Raw genomic sequence first — 21,358 nt, forward strand, 5'->3', positions numbered from 1 at the left:
TTTCTTTCGGAAAGTAACAATTTGTCTAAAACGTTTCATTATATTATTTCTTTTGAAGACACGAGTCTTTAAATATTGGATTATTTTACATGTAAAAGGAAGCCAATCTAGGAGGCTCAAGTTCTACTTCCATGCTAATTTTAATTTCTGTGCGAGATACAAACTTCGAGACCTTGGTCAATGTGAAGATTGAGCATTGTCCTATAAGTGACGTTTTTCGTCTCGTCGCTCATTTTGAATGTAAAACAGCCTAGCAAAATGGCTGCGAAGATCTTCATTTGCCTATAAGCAAACTCCTTTCCAAGACAAATGCGTGGCCCTGCCTGTGAAGAAACAGAGATATGATTTTAGATTTTTCAACGATCAGCCAAATAGTTTGTATGCTTGCTCTTTATGGTAAAATATATGGTACCGTGGAGATGGATAAAATGGTAACATGGTAGTTTTGAAGAAGTGAAATTTTCCTTCATAAACATTATGCAAACCTGAAATGCTGTGAACTTAAAAGGGCTCTCTGGCTGGAAAACACCATTTTCATTCAGAAATCTCTCTGGTCTGAATTCTTCTGCATCGTCACCCCATAAGAATTTCATCCTGCCCATTGCATAAGGTTGATATGCCACCAGATCTCCTTTCCTAACATGGAATCCATCAGGCAAAGTATCATCAGAGAAGCAAACCTTTGCATCCTGTAGGAAAAGAAAATTGTGTAACATCAAAATATTAGAATATATTGTAGACATTATAGTATCAACAGGAAAACTACTAACCAAATTCATGACGTAAATTTATATTTCTTCTTACCACTGGAACTGCAGGGTAGAGCCTAAGAGTTTCTGTGATTGTAGCATGAAGATACTGCATGTTTTCCAAAGCTTCTTCAGTCACACTGGCTGCAAAATCATCCACGTTGATGACCCTTTTTGTGCTAGTCACTTCCCTCACTTCTTGTGCAACCTTCTCTTGAATATCCGGATGTTTGCAGAGCACATAAATGAACCAGGAAAGTGTGCCAGCTGTTGTGTCTTTGCCAGCTATGATGAAGCTGAGACTTATATCGCGTAAATATATTGGATCAGTCTCAGCTACTTGCAGAAACCTTGATAAAATATCTTCTCTCTTCGTCTGTGACCCATGAAACAACATAGTCATGTCATGGCTGTTCACTGAATCAGAAACAGAAACTCATAACTAGTTCACTTACAGAAGAATCATCATTTGAGCTCCGCATTTGATTGATTTTGTTGCTGATTAGCTTGTAGACAAAATGGTTCACGATCTTGGTGTTCTGCTTCATGGCAGCTTCTGATCCAATATTTAGAAACTTCTTAATTTTCCACAAGACATCAACATAGCGCCTGACTGTCATTGCGCTTGCATTGTCAAAGGCATTCCTAAAATTTTTGCCTTCTTCATTTGAACCACACATACTGTCTAATTCAACTCCAAATGCAACTTTGAATATTGAATCAAGGGTTGCTTTCATAAATATGTCCTACATGAAATTCCTGATTGTTAGTCCTACTAAAATTGGAATTTTCTCATTGAAAACACCCATTAAGTTCTGCAAACTCACTTGAATATCAATTTTCTTGCTGGTTGTTGCAATTTCAGACAAAATATGAGCAACTTTTACTGCATTTTTTTGAAAAATTACACTACTGTAGTCTCTCAACACTTTGGTGGAGAACTCGTAGCTGGACACCTTCCTCTGTTGGCGCCACTTATCACCGTCCACCGTAAAAATCCCATCACCTAGAAGGTCCTTCAGAATGTTGTAATTGTATAAACCCTACACGGTTTTTGTAAACAAATTGAGTGACCAAAAACTCTGCATCTGTTAGCATAACTTTCTAATTATTTGGTCTTAGTTTCCACACCTCGCCCTTTTTGTGGATGAATAAATAGAGGATGACCCAGAAATTTTTATTAAAAAAAAAAAAAAAAAAAAAAACAAATCTACTGTAAACTGGGTTTTAGTGCAACTAATTCTAACTACATAGTGTTCATATAATTTCTCTTGGAGAAGCTCATGCTCTTTAACATTTTTAACAGTAAAAGATAATACCATTTGACTTGGGATCCATCCACATCCACAGAGAGAGAGAGAGAGAGAGAGAGAGAGAGAGAGAGAGAGAGAGAGAAATACCTTGCCATAATTGTCAAAGTTTGTTTTGAGTATATATTCAACATTTGCAGGGTCAGAAGTGTAAATCTCATTCCTAAAGGGACCGAGAATCCTGTAAGTCTTGTGCTTCCGAGCAAGATCAGTCATAAAATGATGCAACCTGTTGAAGTTGAGCAGATGGTGAAATACAGTACCGCCAATAGGTGGGTACTTTTTCTTGTTTTTCCTCACTTTCGCTGCTATGAGTTGGAAAGCGAAAAAAAGGGATAGAATTATAGTCCAAAAAACAGCGTGGAAAAAAGGGGTTGATGAGAGAAATTCCATGGATAATACGAGCATATCTTTTCCAAGACAAGGAGGGAGGGTGAACTCTTAATCCTAAAACAATGTTTGTATAGATAATCGATGGGGTACTAGGTTATGCAAGTTTAACCTTTTTGTTTTTTTGGCTGGCGACTAGATACTTTCTTTTTGACAATTTGGCTGCCTCTGGTAGCTAGTTGGACGGATGCGTTACTAATAATCTCTATCTAAAAGCAGCAATTTTGTCATTATTCATGTTAAAATTAAACTCCCACACGAAAACAGCCTTTTCTTTTTTTCATTTTTTTTTCCTTCTTTTCTTTTGGAGTTACTGTACAGATCTGAAACAGAAACTTCTTCATCTATATGAATCCTGGAAATGCCAGAATAATTCTGAGAATTGGAAAAGCTCTGTTGTCTTCTTGGTTCAAACCATATTGGTTGTGGAAACTAGAAAGCTCTGTTTTACATAACAAGACTTTAAGTTCTAATTATAGTACAAAGTACCTAACAATATTAAATCTTATCCTGTTAGATGTTAGCTCGATTTAGTGCGTTATTGATAGGGAAGTGGGCAGCTTGATCTGATTTTAAAGTCCATTTTACGTTTGTCAAATGAGTTGGTGGACCTTTTTCTTTTCCACAAAAAAAAAAAAAAAAAAAAAAGTTCACTTTTTTTTTTTTAATGGAAAGAGAAGGTTCATTTTTTCTTTCCTAATAAAGAAAGTTCATTTCGTTTTTGTCACTTACGACATTTCTATATGTTATATATTTGACAATGATACTAATAATAAAATTTTGTAATTATTGGAAGCAAAAGAAAAAAAAAAAAATTGCCATTATTTCATAGAAATATATGACAGCAGAGTCCATGCTATGAGCAATTCAAGTTTTTCTTTTATTTTATTTACTGGAGTTGGATCCAATCTTGACGGTGGTTAATGGGTATAGTTTTAAGTCTCCCAGTTAAAAAAGTCAATATTAATATTCAATCCACCAAACTATTTCTTGGCATGCTGCAAATTAAAAATCCGTGCTTCGTCATTGAGAACAGAAAATGACCAAAATTTCTTCATAAATAACAGAAGATGATGCATACAACATAAAATTTATAAAAGTTATTATTCAGAGAAGCTAATATCACGCTGTTCTTGGGATTGCAAGGATATGAAGGCATCCATCAATATGTTCTCAATCTCAATCTGTATTTATTCAAAGTGGTTTTGTATTCGTATATGGGCGAGGTAGTGTTTTTACCTTTTTATTTTTATTTTTTTATTTGGTCATTAATGCATCAATGTAAGTACAAACATGGTCCTATAAATCACATTTCTTGTATCATCAGCTAATTTGAAGCGCTAGAAACGAAGAAGGGCAGTCGAAGCTTCCTTCATCTGCCTGAAGGCAATGTCCTTTTCCTAAGCAAATCCGAGGACCAGCCTACAAATCAGGCACAAGTGAAGATATTAGGCAGTGACAACATTATGAATGAGAAATGAAAATAAAAAAATGATCCTTGTGTTATTAATTAGTAGGTACTAGGTGCTAGGTCATTCAGTTGACTTTATTTTGGCTGGTTTACAGTGATTCGACAGATGTGTTATTAATTTTCCCTAACTAAAAGCATCAACTTTGCTATTATTCATCTTACAACAAGAAGTTAAGTGACATGTGAAAGCTATAAAATTTTGGATTCTTTTTTTTGCAATTTTACTCTTTAAATTTTGCATTGATTTGCAATTTACCCCTTAAACTTCTTCGTATTCACCACCTCTACCTCCTTCACAGATCAGAAATAGGAACTTCATCAAACTTTAATGACTAATGGAAGTGCAAGAAAGTGATTAAATGGAAAAGATATTAGTCCTCTTTGGTCAAACTCTATTGGTTGTAGAAAGCTCTGCTTATATGACAAAACTTTGTAGTTCAAATTATGGTATAAAATATATAATGATACCTAATGATGTTAGATCTTTATCCAGTTAGCTCGATCCGATACGTTGGATAATCAGGTTAGCATGATTTTTTTTTTTTTTTTTGGATTAAATAATCAGCATGATTAAGTTGGGCTATTTACGGCATGTTTACAGTGTCTAAGCCTCCTGTATTGAATTTAAAAAAAAAAAAAAAAAAAAAGGCCTCTTTTTATTGATAGGGAAGTGGGCTTTTGGATTATTTCAAAGTCCATTTCATGTTTGTTACTTATTACTACGGATCTTTTTTACGGTGGCACTCGCACTTATAGTGCGTTTCTATAAGTTTTCATTTTGACTATTACTTGTACTAAAATTGTGTAATTATTTCTCCAGTAATTATTTCATAGCATAATGTGATAGTGGAGTCCATGTTGATAATTGAAAAATCACTGATTAAAAAAAAAAAAAAAAAAAAAAGGTCAATGGTCAATGCACTAGACTATTTCTTGGCACTCTGCTGGTTTTTCTTTTGAATTCTATTCTCAAATGAAAATCCTTGCTTCCTCATAAAGAACAGAAAATGACTAAAATTTCTTCATAAAGAACATAAAATGATGCATACAACGTACAATCTACAGAAGGTCTTATTCAGATAAGCTAAATATTATGCGTTCTTGGAATTGCAAGGAGGGGAAGGCCTCCATCAATGTGAAGTATAAACATGGTCCTATAAGTCACATTTCTTGTATCATCTGCTAATTTGAAGCGGAAGAAATGAAGAAGGGCAATCGAAGCTATCTTCATCTGCCGGAAAGCAAAGTCCTTTCCTAAGCAAATCCGAGGACCAGCCTGCAAATCAGGAACAAGTGAATGTATTAGGCACTTAGAACTCTAAAAAGTGAACAAATAAAAAAAAATAAAAATAAAAAAAGATATATACATGAAATGCTATGAATTTGAATGGCGATTCAGGTTGAAAAATTCCATTTTTGAGCCATCTTTCAGGCATGAAATCCTCAGCATCTTCACCCCAAATGTAGGACATTCTGCCCATGGCATAGGCCATATATATCATTCCATCGCCTTTTTTAAGTTTGTAGCCATCAGGAAGAATGTCATCTGTTTCTGCACACCTTCCATCCTAGAGATCCACCAAATCCAAAAGATTTTTAACAATTAGACAATCCAAAAACTAACAACACAAATAAAATCAAACAGATTAAAAAAAATTGCATAACAGATGGGACAGAGAAAAACCATTCATGAAAATTGAAAAGAGTTAGGAATTTTCATGGTAAATTTACCACAGGAACTGCAGGATATAGCCTTAAGGTTTCTGTCAATGCTGCATGAAGATAATGCATTTGATCTAGCGCTGCTTCAGTTATATTTTCAATGAAACCATCGATGTTATCTTGGTCCATGTGAACATCAATGACTTGTCTAACTTCTTGTGCAATTTTTTCCTGAATTAAAGGGTTCTTGCAAAGCATATAGAAGAACCATGAGAGAGTACTAGCGGTGGTATCTTTGCCAGCAATCATAAAGTTCAAAATAATATCTCTCAGGTATTTATCATTCATTTCCTCTGGATCCTTCTTGCTCTCCATCAGAAACCTCGAAAGTATATCTTCCTTCTCATTCTTGAAATCATAAAATTGTCTTTTTTTAATTAACTCTTGTTAAAATTTCAAAATAACAGTATTTAAGGTTTTAAAACTTACACAATCCTGTTGCACTGCTAGCAGATTCCTCTTTTTCATGATAAGATTGTAGACAAAATCATCAAGAACTTTGATATTCTTCTTAAGGGAGGCCTCAAAACCAATGTTGAAAAACCTTTTCAACTTCCATAATGGATCCACATAGCGCCAATGGACAAGAGCATTTGATTCATCGAAGGCCTTCATAAAAACACCACCTTCTCTGTTAGTTCCCTCCAAGCAGTTCAATTCCACCCCAAACCCAACTTTGAATAAGGAATCCAAAGTGAATTTCAGTAGTATTTCCTACAAAAAAAATATCATAGTAACAGGAAAGAGTGACACACTAATATCAAATTGATCAAAAAGGGGGAGGCAAAAAAAAAAAAAAAATCATTTTTGGGTTTCAGGTTACTTACTTGCATATCAAAAACCTCCCTTGTAACTGAAAACAATGAAACAGCTCTAACAAGTTTGCCAGCATTTGTTCGAAACACAGAACAACTAAAATCTCTAAGAACTCTTGCTGAGAATTCAAAGCTCGCAAGCTTTCTCTGCTTCCTCCACTTATCTCCATTGACTGCGAATATTCCTTCACCAAAAAGATCTCTGCAAATATCTTGACTATACTGGCCTATTGAATACTTTTGAAAGTTGGTCTTAAGAATATGTTCAATATTTCGTACGTCAGTTGTGAATATTTTGCTTTGTGCAGGAGCTAGTAGCCGGAATGTAGGATGTTTTCTGGCAAGTTCAGTCTGGTAGTCATACAGATTCTTATAGTAGAAGATCCGATCAAAAACTGTTCCCTTTACAGGTGCATATTCCCTATTTGTGATTGATTTGTTGCTGTATATTTTGAGTATGAACAAAGAAAACAATAAGAAGAGAATAAGAATTGCACTAAGTATGAAGGTAAAAATGGTAGAGAAGAGATCCATATTTGATGTCTGTTTTGAAGAGGAACTAAATATATTTATATATGTCGGAAATAGTTGGCTATACTATCCGAGAATCTTAGAATCTTATTGAATTAAGATACTTACATTAAGAAAGTAGCATATGTATAAGTTAAGGAGAAAATTAACCAGTCGTTGCAAACTAAAAAATCATTTTCATCTTCAATAAGAAAGTAAGAAATTTATATGTTTCATTCGTCTAGTATTGATGAAATCTGAGTCATTATAATTTGTCTATGATTGAATTGCTGTTGTTATTATTGTGGCTGCATTTGAACCGTGTCCGGTGAGTCATGACCAATCCACTCAACCACTAGCTAACAAAGAGATAGGCAAGATTATGTAGTTTGGAGCTAAAAACAAAACTGAGTATTGTTACATTTGAATTTGTTTGTAGTCAAAACCTTATTGATAAAGATAAAAGATTATAGTTAAGACGTTTTTTTTTTAAAGAAAAAAAATATATTTTTTTATTAATTTGCTTAATATAATTTTAACATTAAAAGTTCAATGACCAGGGTAAATTGAACTGGAGGAAATAAAATTTCTTTATAAGGGAACGAAAATGTTGCATATGCATAACATTTTAAGGTAGAAAAGTTCTTATTGAGATAAGCCAATATTATGCTGTCCTAGGAATAGCAAGGAGCGGTAGGCCTTCATCAATGTGAAGTGTAAACATGGTCCTGTAAGTCACAATTCTTGTTTCATCTGCTAATCTGAAGCGGAAGAAATGAAGAAGGGCAATTGATACAATCTTCATCTGCCGGAAAGCAAAGTCCTTTCCTAAGCAAGTCCGAGGACCAGCCTGCAAATCAGCACAAGTTAAGATATTAGAAAGTGAAAAACTGTGCTAGAAAGAAGTGAATAAAAAAAAAAAAAATGATACTGACATGAAATGCTACAAATTTGAATGGAGATTCGGGTTGGAATATTCCATTGTTGAGCCATCTTTCAGGCCGGAATTCCTCAGCATCTTCACCCCAAATGTAGGACATCCTGCCCATGGCATAGGCCATAAATAATACATTGTCTCCTTTTTTAACTCTATAGCCATCAGGAAGAATATCATCTATTTCGGAAAACCTCCCATCCTTGAAATCAACCAAGTGCATAAAATTATTGAAAACTAAAAAAATCCCAATTCCAAAAAACAGAAAAAAGTCAAAAGTAACGAAGGTGAAAAAAATCATAACTAATTAGACACAGTCACGAAAGTAGAAAAACTATGACATTTCATGATCAACTTACCACAGGAACTGCCGGATACAACCTTAAGGTTTCTGCCAATGCTGCATGGAGATAATGCATCCGATCCAGTGTTGCCTCGGTTATTTTTTCAACAAAATCATCGATGTTGTCTTCATTCTTTTGACAACCGATGACTTGTCTCACTTCTTGTGCAATTTTTTCCTGAATCAAAGGGTCCTTGCAGAGCATATAGAAGAACCATGACAGAGTACCTGCAGTAGTATCTTTGCCAGCAATCATAAAGTTCAAAATAATATCTCTCAGATACTGATCAGTCATTTCCCCTGGATCCTTCTCGCTCTCCACAAGAAACCTTGAAAGTATATCTTCCTTTTCTTTCTTCAAAAGCATAAAAACAACATTTTAATCTTGTTAAATCTGATCAAAATTTCAAAATAACAATATCAAACGGGAAACGGAACACAAATATATTCTCCATAATTTGATCTAGAAAGCCGTCACCACAAATATATATTGAGCATCCTATCTTGTTTAGAAGAATATGACCGATGATTATTTGAAGGATTTTGTTACTTTAGACGAGTAGTATTAGTCCCAAAAAGGATAAAATTTTTCGAACTTACACAATCTTGTTGCATTGCTAACAGAGTCCTCTTTCTCTTGATAAGATTGTTCACAAAGTCATCAAGAACTTTGATATTCTTCTTAAGGGAGGCCTCACAACCGATGTTGAAAAACCTTTTAAACTTCCAGAATGGATCCACAAAGCGCCAAGAGACAAGAGCACTTGAATCATCGAAGGCCTTCATAAAAGCAATACTCTTTGTGCTAGATCCCTCCAAGCAATTCAATTCCACCCCAAACCCAACTTTGAATATGGATTCCAAAGTGAATTTCATTAACACATCCTGCAAGAAGAATCACGGTAATAGGAAAGAGTTTCATATTAATATCAATGTATTGCACTTTTTTTCGACCAGATCAAGTCGAGTTAGAACATTGTGTGTAGGATTGCTTCCCCTCATTAGTAACACTGATATCCTCTAGCTCATTAAGTAATTTCCATGTGTCAAATATAAACAGAAAAGTAAAATAATAATAAAGATAGTAATTTTTGGTTCTCAGATTACTTACTTGCATATCAAAGGGATCCTTTGCAACTGAAAACAAAGAAATAGCTCTAATAAGTTTGGCAGCATGCTTTCTAAACACGGAACAGCTAAAATCTCTAAGAACTCTTGTTGAGAACTCATAGCTTGCAAGCTTTCTTTGCTTCTTCCACTTATCTCCGTCGACTGCGAATATTCCTTCTCCAAAAAGCTCTCTGCTAGTATCTTGACTACTTTCCCCTTTTATATAATGATCAAACTTGGTTTTAAGAATATGTTCAACGGTTCGTGTATCAGTTGTGAATATGATGCTATATTCTGGAGCCAGTAACCGGAAAGTTGGAAGTTTTTTGGCAAGTTCAGTCTGGTAGTCAAACAGTTTCTTATACTGGAAGGTCTGATTAAAAAATGTCCCCATAACGGGTGCATATTCCCTGTTTGTGATTGATTTGTTGCTGTAGATTTTGAGTATGAAGAGAGAAAAGTATAAGAAGAGAAGTAGTATTGCACAAGTTGTGAAGGTGAAGAAGGTAGTGAAGAAATCCATATTTGGGTGTGAGTTTTGAAGAGGGAATAATCATATGTATATATATGCAGAATCAGGTTTATACATGCTATAAGAAATCTTAAAATCTAAATGCATATGTCAAAGTTGGAAATTTTTACTAGTCATTAGTTTAAAACTTAAAAAAGAAAAAAGAAAAAATCATTGTCATCTACAGTAAAAAATAAGAAAAGGATTTGCTAAGTTTGACCAACTCCGAATTTGAATTTGAAATTAGACAGCTTACATTGAAAAGTCGCAAATGCATACGTCAAAGTTGGAAATTTTTACTAGTCACTAGTTTAAAACTTAAAAAAAAAAAAAAAAAAAATCATTTTCATCTACAGTAAAAAAGTTAGAAAAGGATTTGCTCGGTTTGACCAACATCGATTTTGAATCACCGTCAAAATTGAATTTAGATAACTTACATTTAGAATGTCGCAAATGCATGTGGCAAAGTTGGAAATTTCTAGACGAGTGTGGTAGCAGTGGGCACGAGCACCACCACTCCAAGCTATGACCGGGGTTTGAATCTACCGGAAGGAAGGGGTGCTGGGCATAGCCAAAAAAAAATAAAAAATAAAAATGTTGGAAATTTCTACTAACCATTGGATTAAAACTTTAAAAAATAAAAATAAAAAAAATCATCGTCGTCAACAGTAAAAAGTTAGAAAAGGATTTGCTGGGTTTGACCAACGTCGAATTTGAGTGATGATAGCTAGCGGGAAAAAGTTTCTAATACTCCCGGAGTAGGGAGCCATTCTATACTACGGCCATTCATTGTTTGATACGTGTATTACATTGACCACGTCAGAAAATGGCTTTTCTTCTCCATTTGCAACGTTCTCTCTCTCTCATTTTTTTTTTGGGTTATTTTTTTTCTTTTCTCTGTTTTGATATTCTACCTTGTAACCTTCACCAAACTTTCTGCAAATGGGTTTGAGATTGGGAAAAGAATAGAGAATAGGAAAAGGGTGGTTTTGGAGATCCACCCATTTGCTTACTGTGCAAGAGGTTGTAGAAGAGTTGAGCCAGAGAGATCTTTCGAACGGCAGAATAAAATAAGGCTCTCCACTTCACTCACCTAAAAAAAAAAAAAAAAAAAAAGATAAGCCTTTGCATCAAGCTGCTGCCATTGTTATTCATTGTTGAGCTTTTATGAGGGGTTTTACCTTGAAATTGTGACAAAATTTGGATTTTGAAAATGGACAAAGGAAACACTGAAGTTGTTTTCAATGATTTAAAGGTTTTCTTTTCTTATATAATTAGACTGTAGTGCTACCATAATATAAACATGCATGGAGGGTTTTACAGGCTACTGCAGGTGAGGTTCGACCCAAAATTGACACCTGTCAGTTTATGTTAATATATATATATATATATATAACTTATTACTTTACTTGTCTCTCCGTTTTTTGTGCCCGGTGTTCTTCTCTTTAACTCACCAACCATGGGAACCATGTCGGTAGGTAGCTGGCTTTCAGAAAATGCTCGATATTTCGTGGTTCGGTCGTGTAGATTTCCCTCTAAATCGAGCCAAGGAGCTGGAAGGTTGAGCATTTGGAGGTAATTTTGGTTTGGTAGTCGAAAAGTGTTTTGAAGTAGGAAAGCTGGTCGAATATAGCGCCTTTTATAGGGTGAATGCTGGGTTATTGATGTTCTTGCCTTGATGATTTTGAGTATGAGAAGGAAGAAAACTAGGAAGGCAAAGATTAATGGAACTGAGATGAAGATGAAGATGCTATAGAGGATGTCCATGTTTATTTTTTTAGTCTGAGGAAGAACTACATAGGCTAAGCCCAGAAATACATATTTATATACTATATATAAGCTAGATAAATGCATTTTTCCTTTTTTTTGGGTAAATAAAGCTAGATAAATGCATGGGAAAGTAATGATCGAGTTTTACATATTTTGGAAATTTTAGCCAAAAAAAATACATATTTTGGAAATTATTATAAAAATTGAACGTATGAAAATCAGTTACACCTTAAATATTATATTTACAAAATATATATATACATAACATTTTAAAATTCAAAGGATATTTGCATAAAATTGAAATGTGATAAGACCTTTCTTTAATTTTTAAAAATACAAAGAGATGTACATAAAAATTGATAAAATATAAAAGGTGTCATTTTTTTTTTTTGGGCTGAGAACAGTAACTTTACAGACAAAGACAGCTAATATTATATAATAGTACAATGATGACATTGACAGAAACAAATATATATTTCCCTTGTGGGTGCATCAGTCAAAGTGACTGCTACGTACGTATATATACGTTGATTATACACCAAAAGATATATACGTTGATTTAATATATGCATGATTGCATGCTAATAGGCAAGCTTTTTTTTTTTTTTTTTTTTTATATATAAATTTATTTATTTTATTTTTATGAATATAGTAATCCGCTTAACCACTAGCTAACAAAGGGATGAAGAGATGGGCAGCCAAAAACAAAACTGAGCATTGTTAAACTTGAATTTGTTTGGGGTCAAAACCTTATTGATAAGGATAATGATTATAGTTAAGACTTTTTTTTTAATAAAAAATAGTTTTTTTTTTATTAATTTGCTTAATATAATTTGAATATTTAAAGTTCAATAATCAGGGTAAATTGAACTAGAGAAATAAAATTCTTTATAAGGGACAGAATGTGTTGCATATACAAAACATATTAATGTACAGAAGTTTGTATTGAGATAAGCTAATATTATGCCGTCCTAGGAATAGCAAGGAGAGGTAGGCCTTCATCAATGTGAAGTGTAAACATGGTCCTATAAGTCACAATTCTTGTTTCATCTGCTAATCTGAAGCGGAAGAAATGAAGGGCAATTGATACAATCTTCATCTGCCGAAAAGCAAAGTCCTTTCCTAAGCAAATCCGAGGACCAGCCTGCAAATCAGCACAAGTTAAGATATTAGTTAGTGAAAACTGTGCCAGTAAGAAGTGAATAAAAAAAAAAAAAAAATACTGACATGAAATGCTACGAATTTGAATGGTGATTCGGGTTGGAATATTCCATTGTTGAGCCATCTTTCAGGCCGGAATTCCTCAGCATCTTCACCCCAAATGTAGGACATCCTGCCCATGGCATAGGCCATATATGATACGTTGTCTCCTTTTTTAACTCTATAGCCATCAGGAAGAATGTCATCTATTTCTGAAGACCTCCCATCCTTGAAATCAACCAAATGCATAAAATTATTGAATTCCAAAACAACAAAAAGTGAAAAGTAACAAAGGGGGAAAAAAAGCATGACTAATAGGACAGTCACGAAAGTAGAAAAACTATGAAATTTCATGCTAAACTTACCACAGGAACTGCAGGATACAACCTTAAGGTTTCTGCCAATGCTGCATGGAGATAGTGCATTTGATCCAGTGTTGCTTCAGTTATATTTTCAACGAAATCATCGATGTTGTCTTCATTCTTTTGACAACCGATGACTTGACTCACTTCTTGTGCAATTTTTTCCTGAATCAAAGGGTTCTTGCAGAGCATATACAAGAACCATGACAGAGTACCTGCAGTAGTATCTTTGCCAGCAATCATAAAGTTCAAAATAATATCTCTCAGATACTGATCAGTCATTTCCCCTGGATCCTTCTCGCTCTCCACAAGAAACCTTGAAAGTATATCTTCCTTTTCTTTCTTCAAAATCATAAAGCCAACATTTTAGTCTTATCAACTCTGATAAAAATTTAGAAATAACAATATCAAATGGGAAACAGAACACCAATATATTCTCCATAATTTGATCCAGAGAGCTGTTACCACAAATATATAGCATCCTATCTTGTTTAGAAGAATATGATTGATGATTATTTGAAGGATTTTTGTTATTTTAAATGAGTAGTATCAGTCCCAAGAGGGATAAAATTTTTCAGACTTACACAATCTTGTTGCCCTGCTAGCAGAGTCCTCTTTCTCTTGATAAGATTGTTCACAAAGTCATCAAGAACTTTGATATTCTTCTTAAGGGAGGCCTCACAACCAATGTTGAAAAACCTTTTCAACTTCCAGAATGGATCCACAAAGCGCCAACAGACGAGAGCATTCGAATCATCAAAGGCCTTCATAAAAGCAATATTCTCTTTGCTAGATCCCTCCAAGCAGTTCAATTCCACCCCAAACCCAACTTTGAATATGGAATCCAAAGTGAATTTCAGTAACACATCCTACAAAAAGAAATCACAGTGATAAGAAAGTTTCATATTAATATCAATTTTTTGATCTTTCTTTGACAAAATCAAGTCAAGTTAGCACACTGTGTGTAGGATTGCATCCTCTCATTAGTAACACTGATATCCCTAATTAAGTAATTTCCATGTGTCAAATTTTTAACAGAAACTAGAATAATAATAAAGATAATAATTTTTGGTTCTCAGATTACTTGCTTGCATATCGAAGGCCTCCTTCGCAACTGAAAACAAAGAAATAGCTCTAATAAGTTTGGCAGCATGCTTTCTAAACACAGAACAGCTAAAATCTCTAAGAACCCTTGTTGAGAACTCATAGCTTGCAAGCTTTCTTTGCTTCTTCCACTTATCTCCGTTGACTGTGAATATTCCTTCTCCAAAAAGCTCTCTGCAGGTCTCTTGACTATACTCCCCCTTTATATAATGATCAAAGTTGGTTTTAAGAATATGTTCAACGTTTCGTGTATCAGTTGTGAATATCCTGCTATTTTCTGGAGTCAGTAACCGGAAAGTTGGATGTTTTTTGGCAAGTTCAGTCTGGTAGTCAAACAGTTTCTTATAATGGAAGATCTGATTAACAACTGTCCCCATAACGGGTGCATATTCCCTGTTTGTGATGGATTTGTTGCTGTAGATTTTGAGTATGAAGAGAGAAAAGTATAAGAAGAGAAGTAGTATGACAGAAGTTGTGAAGGTGAAGAAGGTAGTGAAGAAATCCATATTTGGGTGTGAGTTTTGAAGAGGGAATAATCATATGTATTTATATGTGGAATTAGGTTTATATGTGCTATAAGAAATCTTAAAATTTATATATCTTACATTGAGAAAGTTGCAAATGCATACGTCAAAGTAGGAAATTTTTACTAGTCATTAGTTTAAAATTAAGGAAAAAAATCATTGTCATTTACAGCAAAAAATTAGAAAAGGATTTGCTCGGTTTGACCAACAGCGAATTTGAGTCAGCAGATAGCTTAGGACTCACTCGCACATCTACTAATTTGGAAGCTGAGATTCTGAATTTTGAAAAGCTCCGTTGTTGTATCGAATGGTTCAGTACCCTCGGACCATATGATGCAAGGATTCAATTTGATATCTATGATACCACTGCATGGGGTATTTTTCTATTATAAAAAAAAAAGAAAAAGAAAAAACATGAGTCATGTGGGTATTTTTTTTATTTATAAAAGAAAAAAAGAAAAAAGATGAGTCATGTAATTTGTCTACAAATGAATTTTTGTTTTGTGTACATGGCTACATTTGAATTTTGTGACCTATCCACTTATCCACTAGGAAAGCAATCTATCCACAGGAAAGCGATCATATAAAACCAGTAAAATATGGATAGAGGGTTTTACAAGTTATAGCATGTGCGGTCCGGCCAAAACTTGACACCTGTCAACTTATGTTAATATATACATATATATATTTAAGTTATTACTTATCTCCTTGTGTTTTGTGCCCTGTGTTCTTCTCTTTAACTCACAACCTGGAACCATGTCTGTGGGTAGTTTTCCTTATTCATTTTGTTATTTTTTGTAATTGTTTCTCGACATCTTCATTTTTTCAAATATTTTATGAAACTCTATTCTTATCTTCATCTCCTTACTCATCCTCCAATAAGCAGCGATATATATATATATATATATTCGGATCGGCAAATCAGAAGAATATAAAAATAAAGTAAGTAATATGCAGAATATTTGTAGAGCTTTTCACACTTTTCACAACTTTCTGATTCTTGATTTCTTTTGAATTATGACATCAAAAATAGATTTGAATGGCTTATATATTTCACCTGCAATTTGGAAGTCTTTGAGTTGAGGGAAAAAAAAATATAAATTTAGGAATTCACAGACGGCATGGAATAAACCAGAAACCATGACGAAACAGTTACATAGATAAAACGCATAAACTGATAAATCCAATTTGCCATGTTGTGGAGAAGGAGGTGGGTTTCTTTTTTTTTTTTTTTTTTTTCCCTTTTTTTTTGGGGGGGAAGTGGAGAAGAAGGCTTTGGTCTGTTGGATTACCATTCCTTCAAGAAGTTTAGACTTTAGGGAAGTGATATTATGATATCATACTCACTAATTTAAAAGGTCTTTATGTTCAAGTCTCAATAATTCTATCTAAAAAAAATATAAAAATATTTGTAAAGACCAAAAAATAAGTCCAAAAAAAGCAAAACCTACAGTAAAGAGGAGTGTTAGATAAAATCTTTTTAAAAAATAAAAATCTTCATCCCATCTTCCTAAGTTATCGTGAAAAATAATAATTCAACTCTGTTCATTTTTATGTGATAAATTATGTCATACATACAAAATTGATTTTGATATCCTAAATATTTTAATTCTGCATTATTTTGATACCAAACAGGATAAAAATTTGTCATGTCTCTTCCTTGTCCGGCGTACCAAACATGCATTAATAATAAAGACAAATATTCTGTTCAGAAAGTTATTTATCCTTTTCACAGCATGGTTAATGATAATTTGAAATATTGAACGTTCATTGTTCAAGGTAAGTGGCAGTACATATTTGTTGTTCACTCCTGACTAGATCGTGAGTTGGAAGGCCACCTTGCAGATGACCTTCTAGAACCCAGTGTGGGTCACTCGTTGATCTGTCAAGTAATATATGGTTAAGACAGTGATAATTTGTCTTCATGTGTCAAGTATGCTTCCCCAAGCTGATATTTTTTAAGAATGTAATATTAATTATGTTTTGGTCACACTAGTATCTTCACTCTAAGCTTTGTCTTTCCACTCAAAAATTAGTTTAAATTTGCTTTCTGAATCAAGCCTGTATAAAATAGATTTGATGTTTTAGGCACAAAAGAATTTGAATTCCAAGGATCACAATTTTGGGAATCTGTCTTCTTTATTAATAATCATACTGAAAAACATAAGGCAGCTCATTGATGATTATCATTGAGAACTATTTTACAGCATATACTACCAATAGCAAAAAGTTAATGAAAATTAACTTTCTATGCAGCTGTTCTCCTTGGAACTGCACAGAGAGTGAGGTGTCCATCAATGTGAAGGGTGAACATGGTCCTATAAGTTGCACTTTTTGTTTCATCAGCCATTTTGAAGCGGAAAAAACGAAGAAGGGCGGTTGATAATATCTTCATCTGCCGGTAGGCAAAGTCCTTTCCAAGACATATTCGAGGGCCGGCCTGCAAGTCATTTCACAAGTGAAAAGTTTTAAGTGCTAATTAAAAGCATACTGGATCAGCGTAAACAGTAATGAAGAAAAAAAACTAAGATGATGCAGACATGAAATGCTACGAATTTGAATGGCGATTCGGGTTGAAAAATTCCATTGCTGAGCCATCTTTCAGGTCGGAACACCTCTGCATCTTCTCCCCAGATATGAGGCATTCTGCCCATGGCATAGGATAAGTAGCATACTCCATCACCTTTTTTGACTTTGAAGCCATCAGGAAGAACGTCATCTACATTTGCATGTCTCCCATCCTCAAAGAACACAAGAAACACCATGTTGATCAATATTACATTACATCTATATTATGAAACTTAATTTCATAGCAATATACAGTACAAACCAAAATGAAAATTGATTGCAAAATCTGAAATCCATTCTCGAGGCCAAAATTCTTTGTTTGTCATCTATGTCTTCACTCAATTTGGTAACAAGAAATTTCATCCTAGTTTTATATATTTGAAATTTGCCATCCTAAGACAGGGCCTACTTCCTTGTATCCAACTGAAACATACTCGGCCGGCCATTCTTGGGCTTTTGGAAGTATTCTGTTAGTCCTTTCTAAAGACTAAATGGTACAAAAAAATAGCTCATAAAGAAATGGATCCAAAAAATTTGTTAAAAAGAGTTAGGAGTTTTACCACAGGGACTGCAGGGTATAGCCTCAAGGTCTCTGTCAGTGCTGCATGAAGATAATGCATTTTCTCAAGATTTGCATCGGTTAAATTTGCTATGAAGCCATCGATATTATCTTCATCCACTTTTCCACCAAACACATCTCTCACTTCCTGCGCAACTTTTTCCTGTGCTATGGGGTTCTTGCACAACATGTAGAAAAACCATGAGAGTGTATTTGCACTTGTATCTTTGCCAGCAATCATGAAGTTCAGAATTATATCTCTCAGATATTGATCATTCATTTTCTCTGGATTTTTCTCGCTCTCCATCAGAAATCTTGAAAGTATGTCCTCCTTGTCAACCTAAATTGGATCAAACAATAATCAAGAAATACAAGAAACATAAGAAATATAGGCAAACATAATGTTAAGTTCTTGAACTGTACTCACACAATCTTTTCGCGCTTCTAGCAATTTTCTTTTGGTCCTGATAAGTTGGCGCACAAAATCATCAACCACTTTAACATTCTTTTTGAGGGAGGCTTCGGTTCCAACATCTAAAAACCTTTTCAGTTTCCAGAATGGATCTGCATAGCGCCAATATACCAGAGCATTTGCATCATCAAAGGCTTTCATAAAGGTAGTTCCTTCTTTACTTGACCCCTCCAAGCAATTCAGCTCCACACCAAACCCAACTTTGAATATGGAATCCAAAGTGCATCGCATAAGCAAATCCTATACAGAATGACATAATTACATCCATCACAATAAAATTCACCTTCAATTGAAATTGTACTTTCTGAATTTCATAAGCTGACACTATTTCAAAAAGCTAATTTCTTCTATCTGCAGATAGCACAACTGAGAACAGAACTGAAAGTAAAGTTATAAATAATATAAAGGGGTTATATACTATCAAATAAATTACTCACTTGCATATCAAAAACCCGACCAGCAACAGAAAATCCAGAAACAACCCGAACCAGTTTGGCAGCATTTCTTCTAAAGACAGAACAGCTAAAATCTCTAAGAACTCTGGTGGAGAACTCAAAGCTTGCGAGTTTCCTCTGCTGCTTCCACTTTTCTCCATCAACTGCAAATATGCCATGACCAAAAAGATCCCTCATGATATCTTGGTTTTTGTCACCCTTGGAATACTTATCGAAGCTGGCTTTCAGAAAATGCTCGATATTTCTTGGTTCGGTCGTGTAGATTTCGCTGTAAATCGGGCCAAGTAGCCGGAAGGTTGAGCATTTGGAGGCAATTTTGGTTTGGTAGTCGAAGAGTGTTTTGAAGTAGAAAAGCTGGTCGAAAATAGTGCCTTTTACAGGGTGATATGCTGGGCTATTGATGTTCTTGCCTGTGAAGATTTTGAGCATGAGCAGGAAGAAAACTAGGAAGACAAAGATTAAGGGAACTGAGATGAAGATGAAGATGCTGTAGAGGATGTCCATGTTGATTTGTTTAATTTGAGGAAGAACTACATAGGCTAAGCCCATATATATGTATTTATATACTACATATAAGCTAGATATATAAATGCATATTTTAGAAATTATAAAAATTGAATGTATGAAAATCAGTTACACCTTAATTATTATATTTAGAAAAAAAAAATAACATTTTAAATATTCAAATGATATGTGCATAAAAAAAAATTATATTGTAATAAAATTGAAATGTGATAAGACATTTCTTTAATCTTTAATTTTTAAAAATACAAAGACATGTACATAAAAATTGATAAAATATAAAAGGTGTTTCGGTATTTTTTTTATTTTTATTTTTTTGGGCTAAGAACAGTAACTTCTCTTTATAAATACAGACAAAGACGGCTAATATTATATAATAATACAATGACGACACTGACAGAAACAAATATATATTTCCTTTGGGGTTATATCAGTCAAAGTGGACTTCTACGTCGTATATATACGTTGATCATACCCCAAAAGATATATGCGTTGATTTAATATATGCATGATTGCATACTAATCGACAAGGATTTTTTTTTTTTGTTTTTTTAATGAATAAACATTAATCTACAAGGTTGAGTGGCGTAATAGCAATATTTCAGGGACCCCACAGTGTTGAAGCCGTTTTATTTTTATTTTTCCTTTCTGGCTGGGAAGAGTCTAAAGCGCCGTTGACGATGTTAATTGCATATTAAGGAATTGGGAAAAGACGTCCGACAATTTGATCGACGATTACACGGTGTGTACACAAATTTCTAGCTCATGATATCACAGGTTGGTTGATTGCTAAGACAAACTTTGATTAGCGGTCTAATAAGATCTAATTATTCAAAAAAAAAAAATTATGTAAAATCTTAATCTTATATATGTATATTTATTTCGTGTATGGCTTGAATATGTATTTTTATTTTTTTTAAGAAAGTAGTTAATTGCAATTACTTTATCAAATAGTTATACTTTATTGTCAACTGTTTTTTCAGTGAGTCCCACTAATGAGTCATATGCAAAACTTGTTTTATTAAATTTTTTATAAATGATTTTTTTATCAAATGAAAATTAGTTATTTGATATATTATTTTTATTATTTATTCGTTTTTTAAATTTTAAAATGTAATATTCATTAATACGCGTGCCGGTTCTGCCTGGAGGGTTAACAAGAAACGATCAAGCTCAACCGCATTTTCCAGATGTGTTTGGATTGGACATAATTTACTTCTAGATCGAGGGCAAAAAAGAACCATTGCTATTTGCATAGTAGACTGTTTTTAGTAAAATATATATATATATATATATATATATATATATATGACGAAACAGATAATTTCAGTAGTAGTACGTTTTTATTTGTGTCTATAAAAATATGAATTCGAATAATGGAATGGAAAATTTTTGGATAGTTTGCAAATTAGATGGATTATTCAAAAATATATATATGTATATATATATATATGCAAATATAAAATTTAATAACAAGATTACCGTCGGGGAAAAACTTGCTTAGGGAGGAGAAATAAACATAGTGCATTATTAATATATAATAAATTTCGAACAAAAATCCAAAAATAATGCAAAAGAAAGTTTGAAAAATTTAATTAAAAATTAATCATCATGACTGCAGAAGCAAAGACAAGAAGATTACTTCAAAGACCTCCCATGCAACGCAAATGAAAGCGATATGAAACAGCTCTAGCAAGTTTGGAAGCATTCCTTCTATTAACAGACTTTCTGAGTCTCAGAAATCTGGTTGCGAAACTCAAAGCTGACTGCAAGCTTTCTTTGCTTCCTTCACTTATCTCTGCTGTTTTTGAGTACTTATCCAAGTTGTTGGGTGTTAAGTTTTTGAATCTCGTTGAAGTTAGATATTTCCATTAAAAAAGTTTCAAATGCATAAGTTAAGTTGGAAATTAACTAGGCATTTACAAAATAAATCATATTTAACAGTAAGAAAGTTACA

At 33.6% G+C, this 21,358-nt stretch overlaps 5 protein-coding genes and 1 long non-coding RNA gene across 6 annotated transcripts; 1 reads left to right on the plus strand and 5 right to left on the minus strand.

Moving 5' to 3' along the window:
- Positions 1-20: 20 nt before the first annotated feature.
- On the minus strand, positions 21-2,953 carry LOC107423745 (cytochrome P450 704C1). The gene is made up of 6 exons (XM_048479007.2): positions 2,150-2,953; positions 1,577-1,792; positions 1,205-1,495; positions 805-1,125; positions 486-689; positions 21-323 (listed from the first exon to the last, which is right to left on the minus strand). Exons 1-6 carry the CDS (start codon positions 2,465-2,467, stop codon positions 141-143), a joined length of 1,533 nt encoding a protein of 510 aa, XP_048334964.2. The 5' UTR covers positions 2,468-2,953; the 3' UTR covers positions 21-140.
- Positions 2,954-4,914: 1,961 nt separating this feature from the next.
- Positions 4,915-7,417, minus strand: LOC107423706 (cytochrome P450 704C1). Its single transcript, XM_048478679.2, has 5 exons — positions 6,470-7,417; positions 6,072-6,356; positions 5,652-5,990; positions 5,288-5,488; positions 4,915-5,196 (listed from the first exon to the last, which is right to left on the minus strand). Exons 1-5 carry the CDS (start codon positions 6,989-6,991, stop codon positions 5,005-5,007), a joined length of 1,539 nt encoding a protein of 512 aa, XP_048334636.2. The 5' UTR covers positions 6,992-7,417; the 3' UTR covers positions 4,915-5,004.
- A 48-nt stretch (positions 7,418-7,465) lies between these two features.
- LOC107423692 (cytochrome P450 704C1) lies at positions 7,466-9,943 on the minus strand. The gene is made up of 5 exons (XM_060818762.1): positions 9,356-9,943; positions 8,845-9,129; positions 8,261-8,599; positions 7,903-8,103; positions 7,466-7,817 (listed from the first exon to the last, which is right to left on the minus strand). The coding sequence occupies exons 1-5, from the start codon at positions 9,875-9,877 to the stop codon at positions 7,632-7,634; spliced, it is 1,533 nt and encodes a 510-aa protein (XP_060674745.1). The 5' UTR covers positions 9,878-9,943; the 3' UTR covers positions 7,466-7,631.
- A 2,557-nt stretch (positions 9,944-12,500) lies between these two features.
- Positions 12,501-14,961, minus strand: LOC107423693 (cytochrome P450 704C1). Its single transcript, XM_016033306.4, has 5 exons — positions 14,286-14,961; positions 13,782-14,066; positions 13,201-13,539; positions 12,863-13,063; positions 12,501-12,779 (listed from the first exon to the last, which is right to left on the minus strand). Exons 1-5 carry the CDS (start codon positions 14,805-14,807, stop codon positions 12,597-12,599), a joined length of 1,530 nt encoding a protein of 509 aa, XP_015888792.3. The 5' UTR covers positions 14,808-14,961; the 3' UTR covers positions 12,501-12,596.
- Positions 14,962-15,258: 297 nt separating this feature from the next.
- On the plus strand, positions 15,259-17,406 carry LOC112492596 (uncharacterized). The gene is made up of 2 exons (XR_003057030.3): positions 15,259-15,767; positions 17,082-17,406. It is a non-coding gene; the product is annotated as an uncharacterized LOC112492596 (long non-coding RNA).
- LOC107423746 (cytochrome P450 704C1) lies at positions 16,946-19,444 on the minus strand. Its single transcript, XM_016033362.4, has 5 exons — positions 18,862-19,444; positions 18,380-18,664; positions 17,954-18,292; positions 17,366-17,566; positions 16,946-17,265 (listed from the first exon to the last, which is right to left on the minus strand). Exons 1-5 carry the CDS (start codon positions 19,426-19,428, stop codon positions 17,074-17,076), a joined length of 1,584 nt encoding a protein of 527 aa, XP_015888848.1. The 5' UTR covers positions 19,429-19,444; the 3' UTR covers positions 16,946-17,073.
- Between the last annotated feature and the right edge of the window lie 1,914 nt (positions 19,445-21,358).

This window comes from Ziziphus jujuba, chromosome 7 (assembly GCF_031755915.1).
Source record: "Ziziphus jujuba cultivar Dongzao chromosome 7, ASM3175591v1".
Taxonomy (NCBI): domain Eukaryota; kingdom Viridiplantae; phylum Streptophyta; class Magnoliopsida; order Rosales; family Rhamnaceae; genus Ziziphus; species Ziziphus jujuba.

What these genes read in the sequence shown, in the direction of transcription:
- LOC107423745 (XM_048479007.2), bottom strand. Translation starts at nt 2,467, where the DNA reads ATGCTCGTATTATCCATGGAATTTCTCTCATCAACCCCTTTTTTCCAC. An exon ending in ACTTTGACAATTATGGCAAG is followed by an intron (nt 1,793 to 2,149) that starts GTATTTCTCTCT and finishes AAAACCGTGTAG; the next exon opens with GGTTTATACAATTACAACAT. An exon ending in GCTCAAATGATGATTCTTCT is followed by an intron (nt 1,126 to 1,204) that starts GTAAGTGAACTA and finishes CATGGGTCACAG; the next exon opens with ACGAAGAGAGAAGATATTTT.
- LOC107423706 (XM_048478679.2), bottom strand. Translation starts at nt 6,991, where the DNA reads ATGGATCTCTTCTCTACCATTTTTACCTTCATACTTAGTGCAATTCTT. An exon ending in GGGAGGTTTTTGATATGCAA is followed by an intron (nt 6,357 to 6,469) that starts GTAAGTAACCTG and finishes TTTTTTTTGTAG; the next exon opens with GAAATACTACTGAAATTCAC. An exon ending in TAGCAGTGCAACAGGATTGT is followed by an intron (nt 5,991 to 6,071) that starts GTAAGTTTTAAA and finishes TATGATTTCAAG; the next exon opens with AATGAGAAGGAAGATATACT.
- LOC107423692 (XM_060818762.1), bottom strand. Translation starts at nt 9,877, where the DNA reads ATGGATTTCTTCACTACCTTCTTCACCTTCACAACTTGTGCAATACTA. An exon ending in AGGATCCCTTTGATATGCAA is followed by an intron (nt 9,130 to 9,355) that starts GTAAGTAATCTG and finishes TTCTTCTTGCAG; the next exon opens with GATGTGTTAATGAAATTCAC. An exon ending in TGTATCCGGCAGTTCCTGTG is followed by an intron (nt 8,104 to 8,260) that starts GTAAGTTGATCA and finishes GTTGATTTCAAG; the next exon opens with GATGGGAGGTTTTCCGAAAT.
- LOC107423693 (XM_016033306.4), bottom strand. Translation starts at nt 14,807, where the DNA reads ATGGATTTCTTCACTACCTTCTTCACCTTCACAACTTCTGTCATACTA. An exon ending in AGGAGGCCTTCGATATGCAA is followed by an intron (nt 14,067 to 14,285) that starts GCAAGTAATCTG and finishes TTCTTTTTGTAG; the next exon opens with GATGTGTTACTGAAATTCAC. An exon ending in TAGCAGGGCAACAAGATTGT is followed by an intron (nt 13,540 to 13,781) that starts GTAAGTCTGAAA and finishes ATGATTTTGAAG; the next exon opens with AAAGAAAAGGAAGATATACT.
- LOC107423746 (XM_016033362.4), bottom strand. Translation starts at nt 19,428, where the DNA reads ATGGGCTTAGCCTATGTAGTTCTTCCTCAAATTAAACAAATCAACATG. An exon ending in TATACCCTGCAGTCCCTGTG is followed by an intron (nt 17,567 to 17,953) that starts GTAAAACTCCTA and finishes GTGTTCTTTGAG; the next exon opens with GATGGGAGACATGCAAATGT. An exon ending in TCAAATTCGTAGCATTTCAT is followed by an intron (nt 17,266 to 17,365) that starts GTCTGCATCATC and finishes AATGACTTGCAG; the next exon opens with GCCGGCCCTCGAATATGTCT.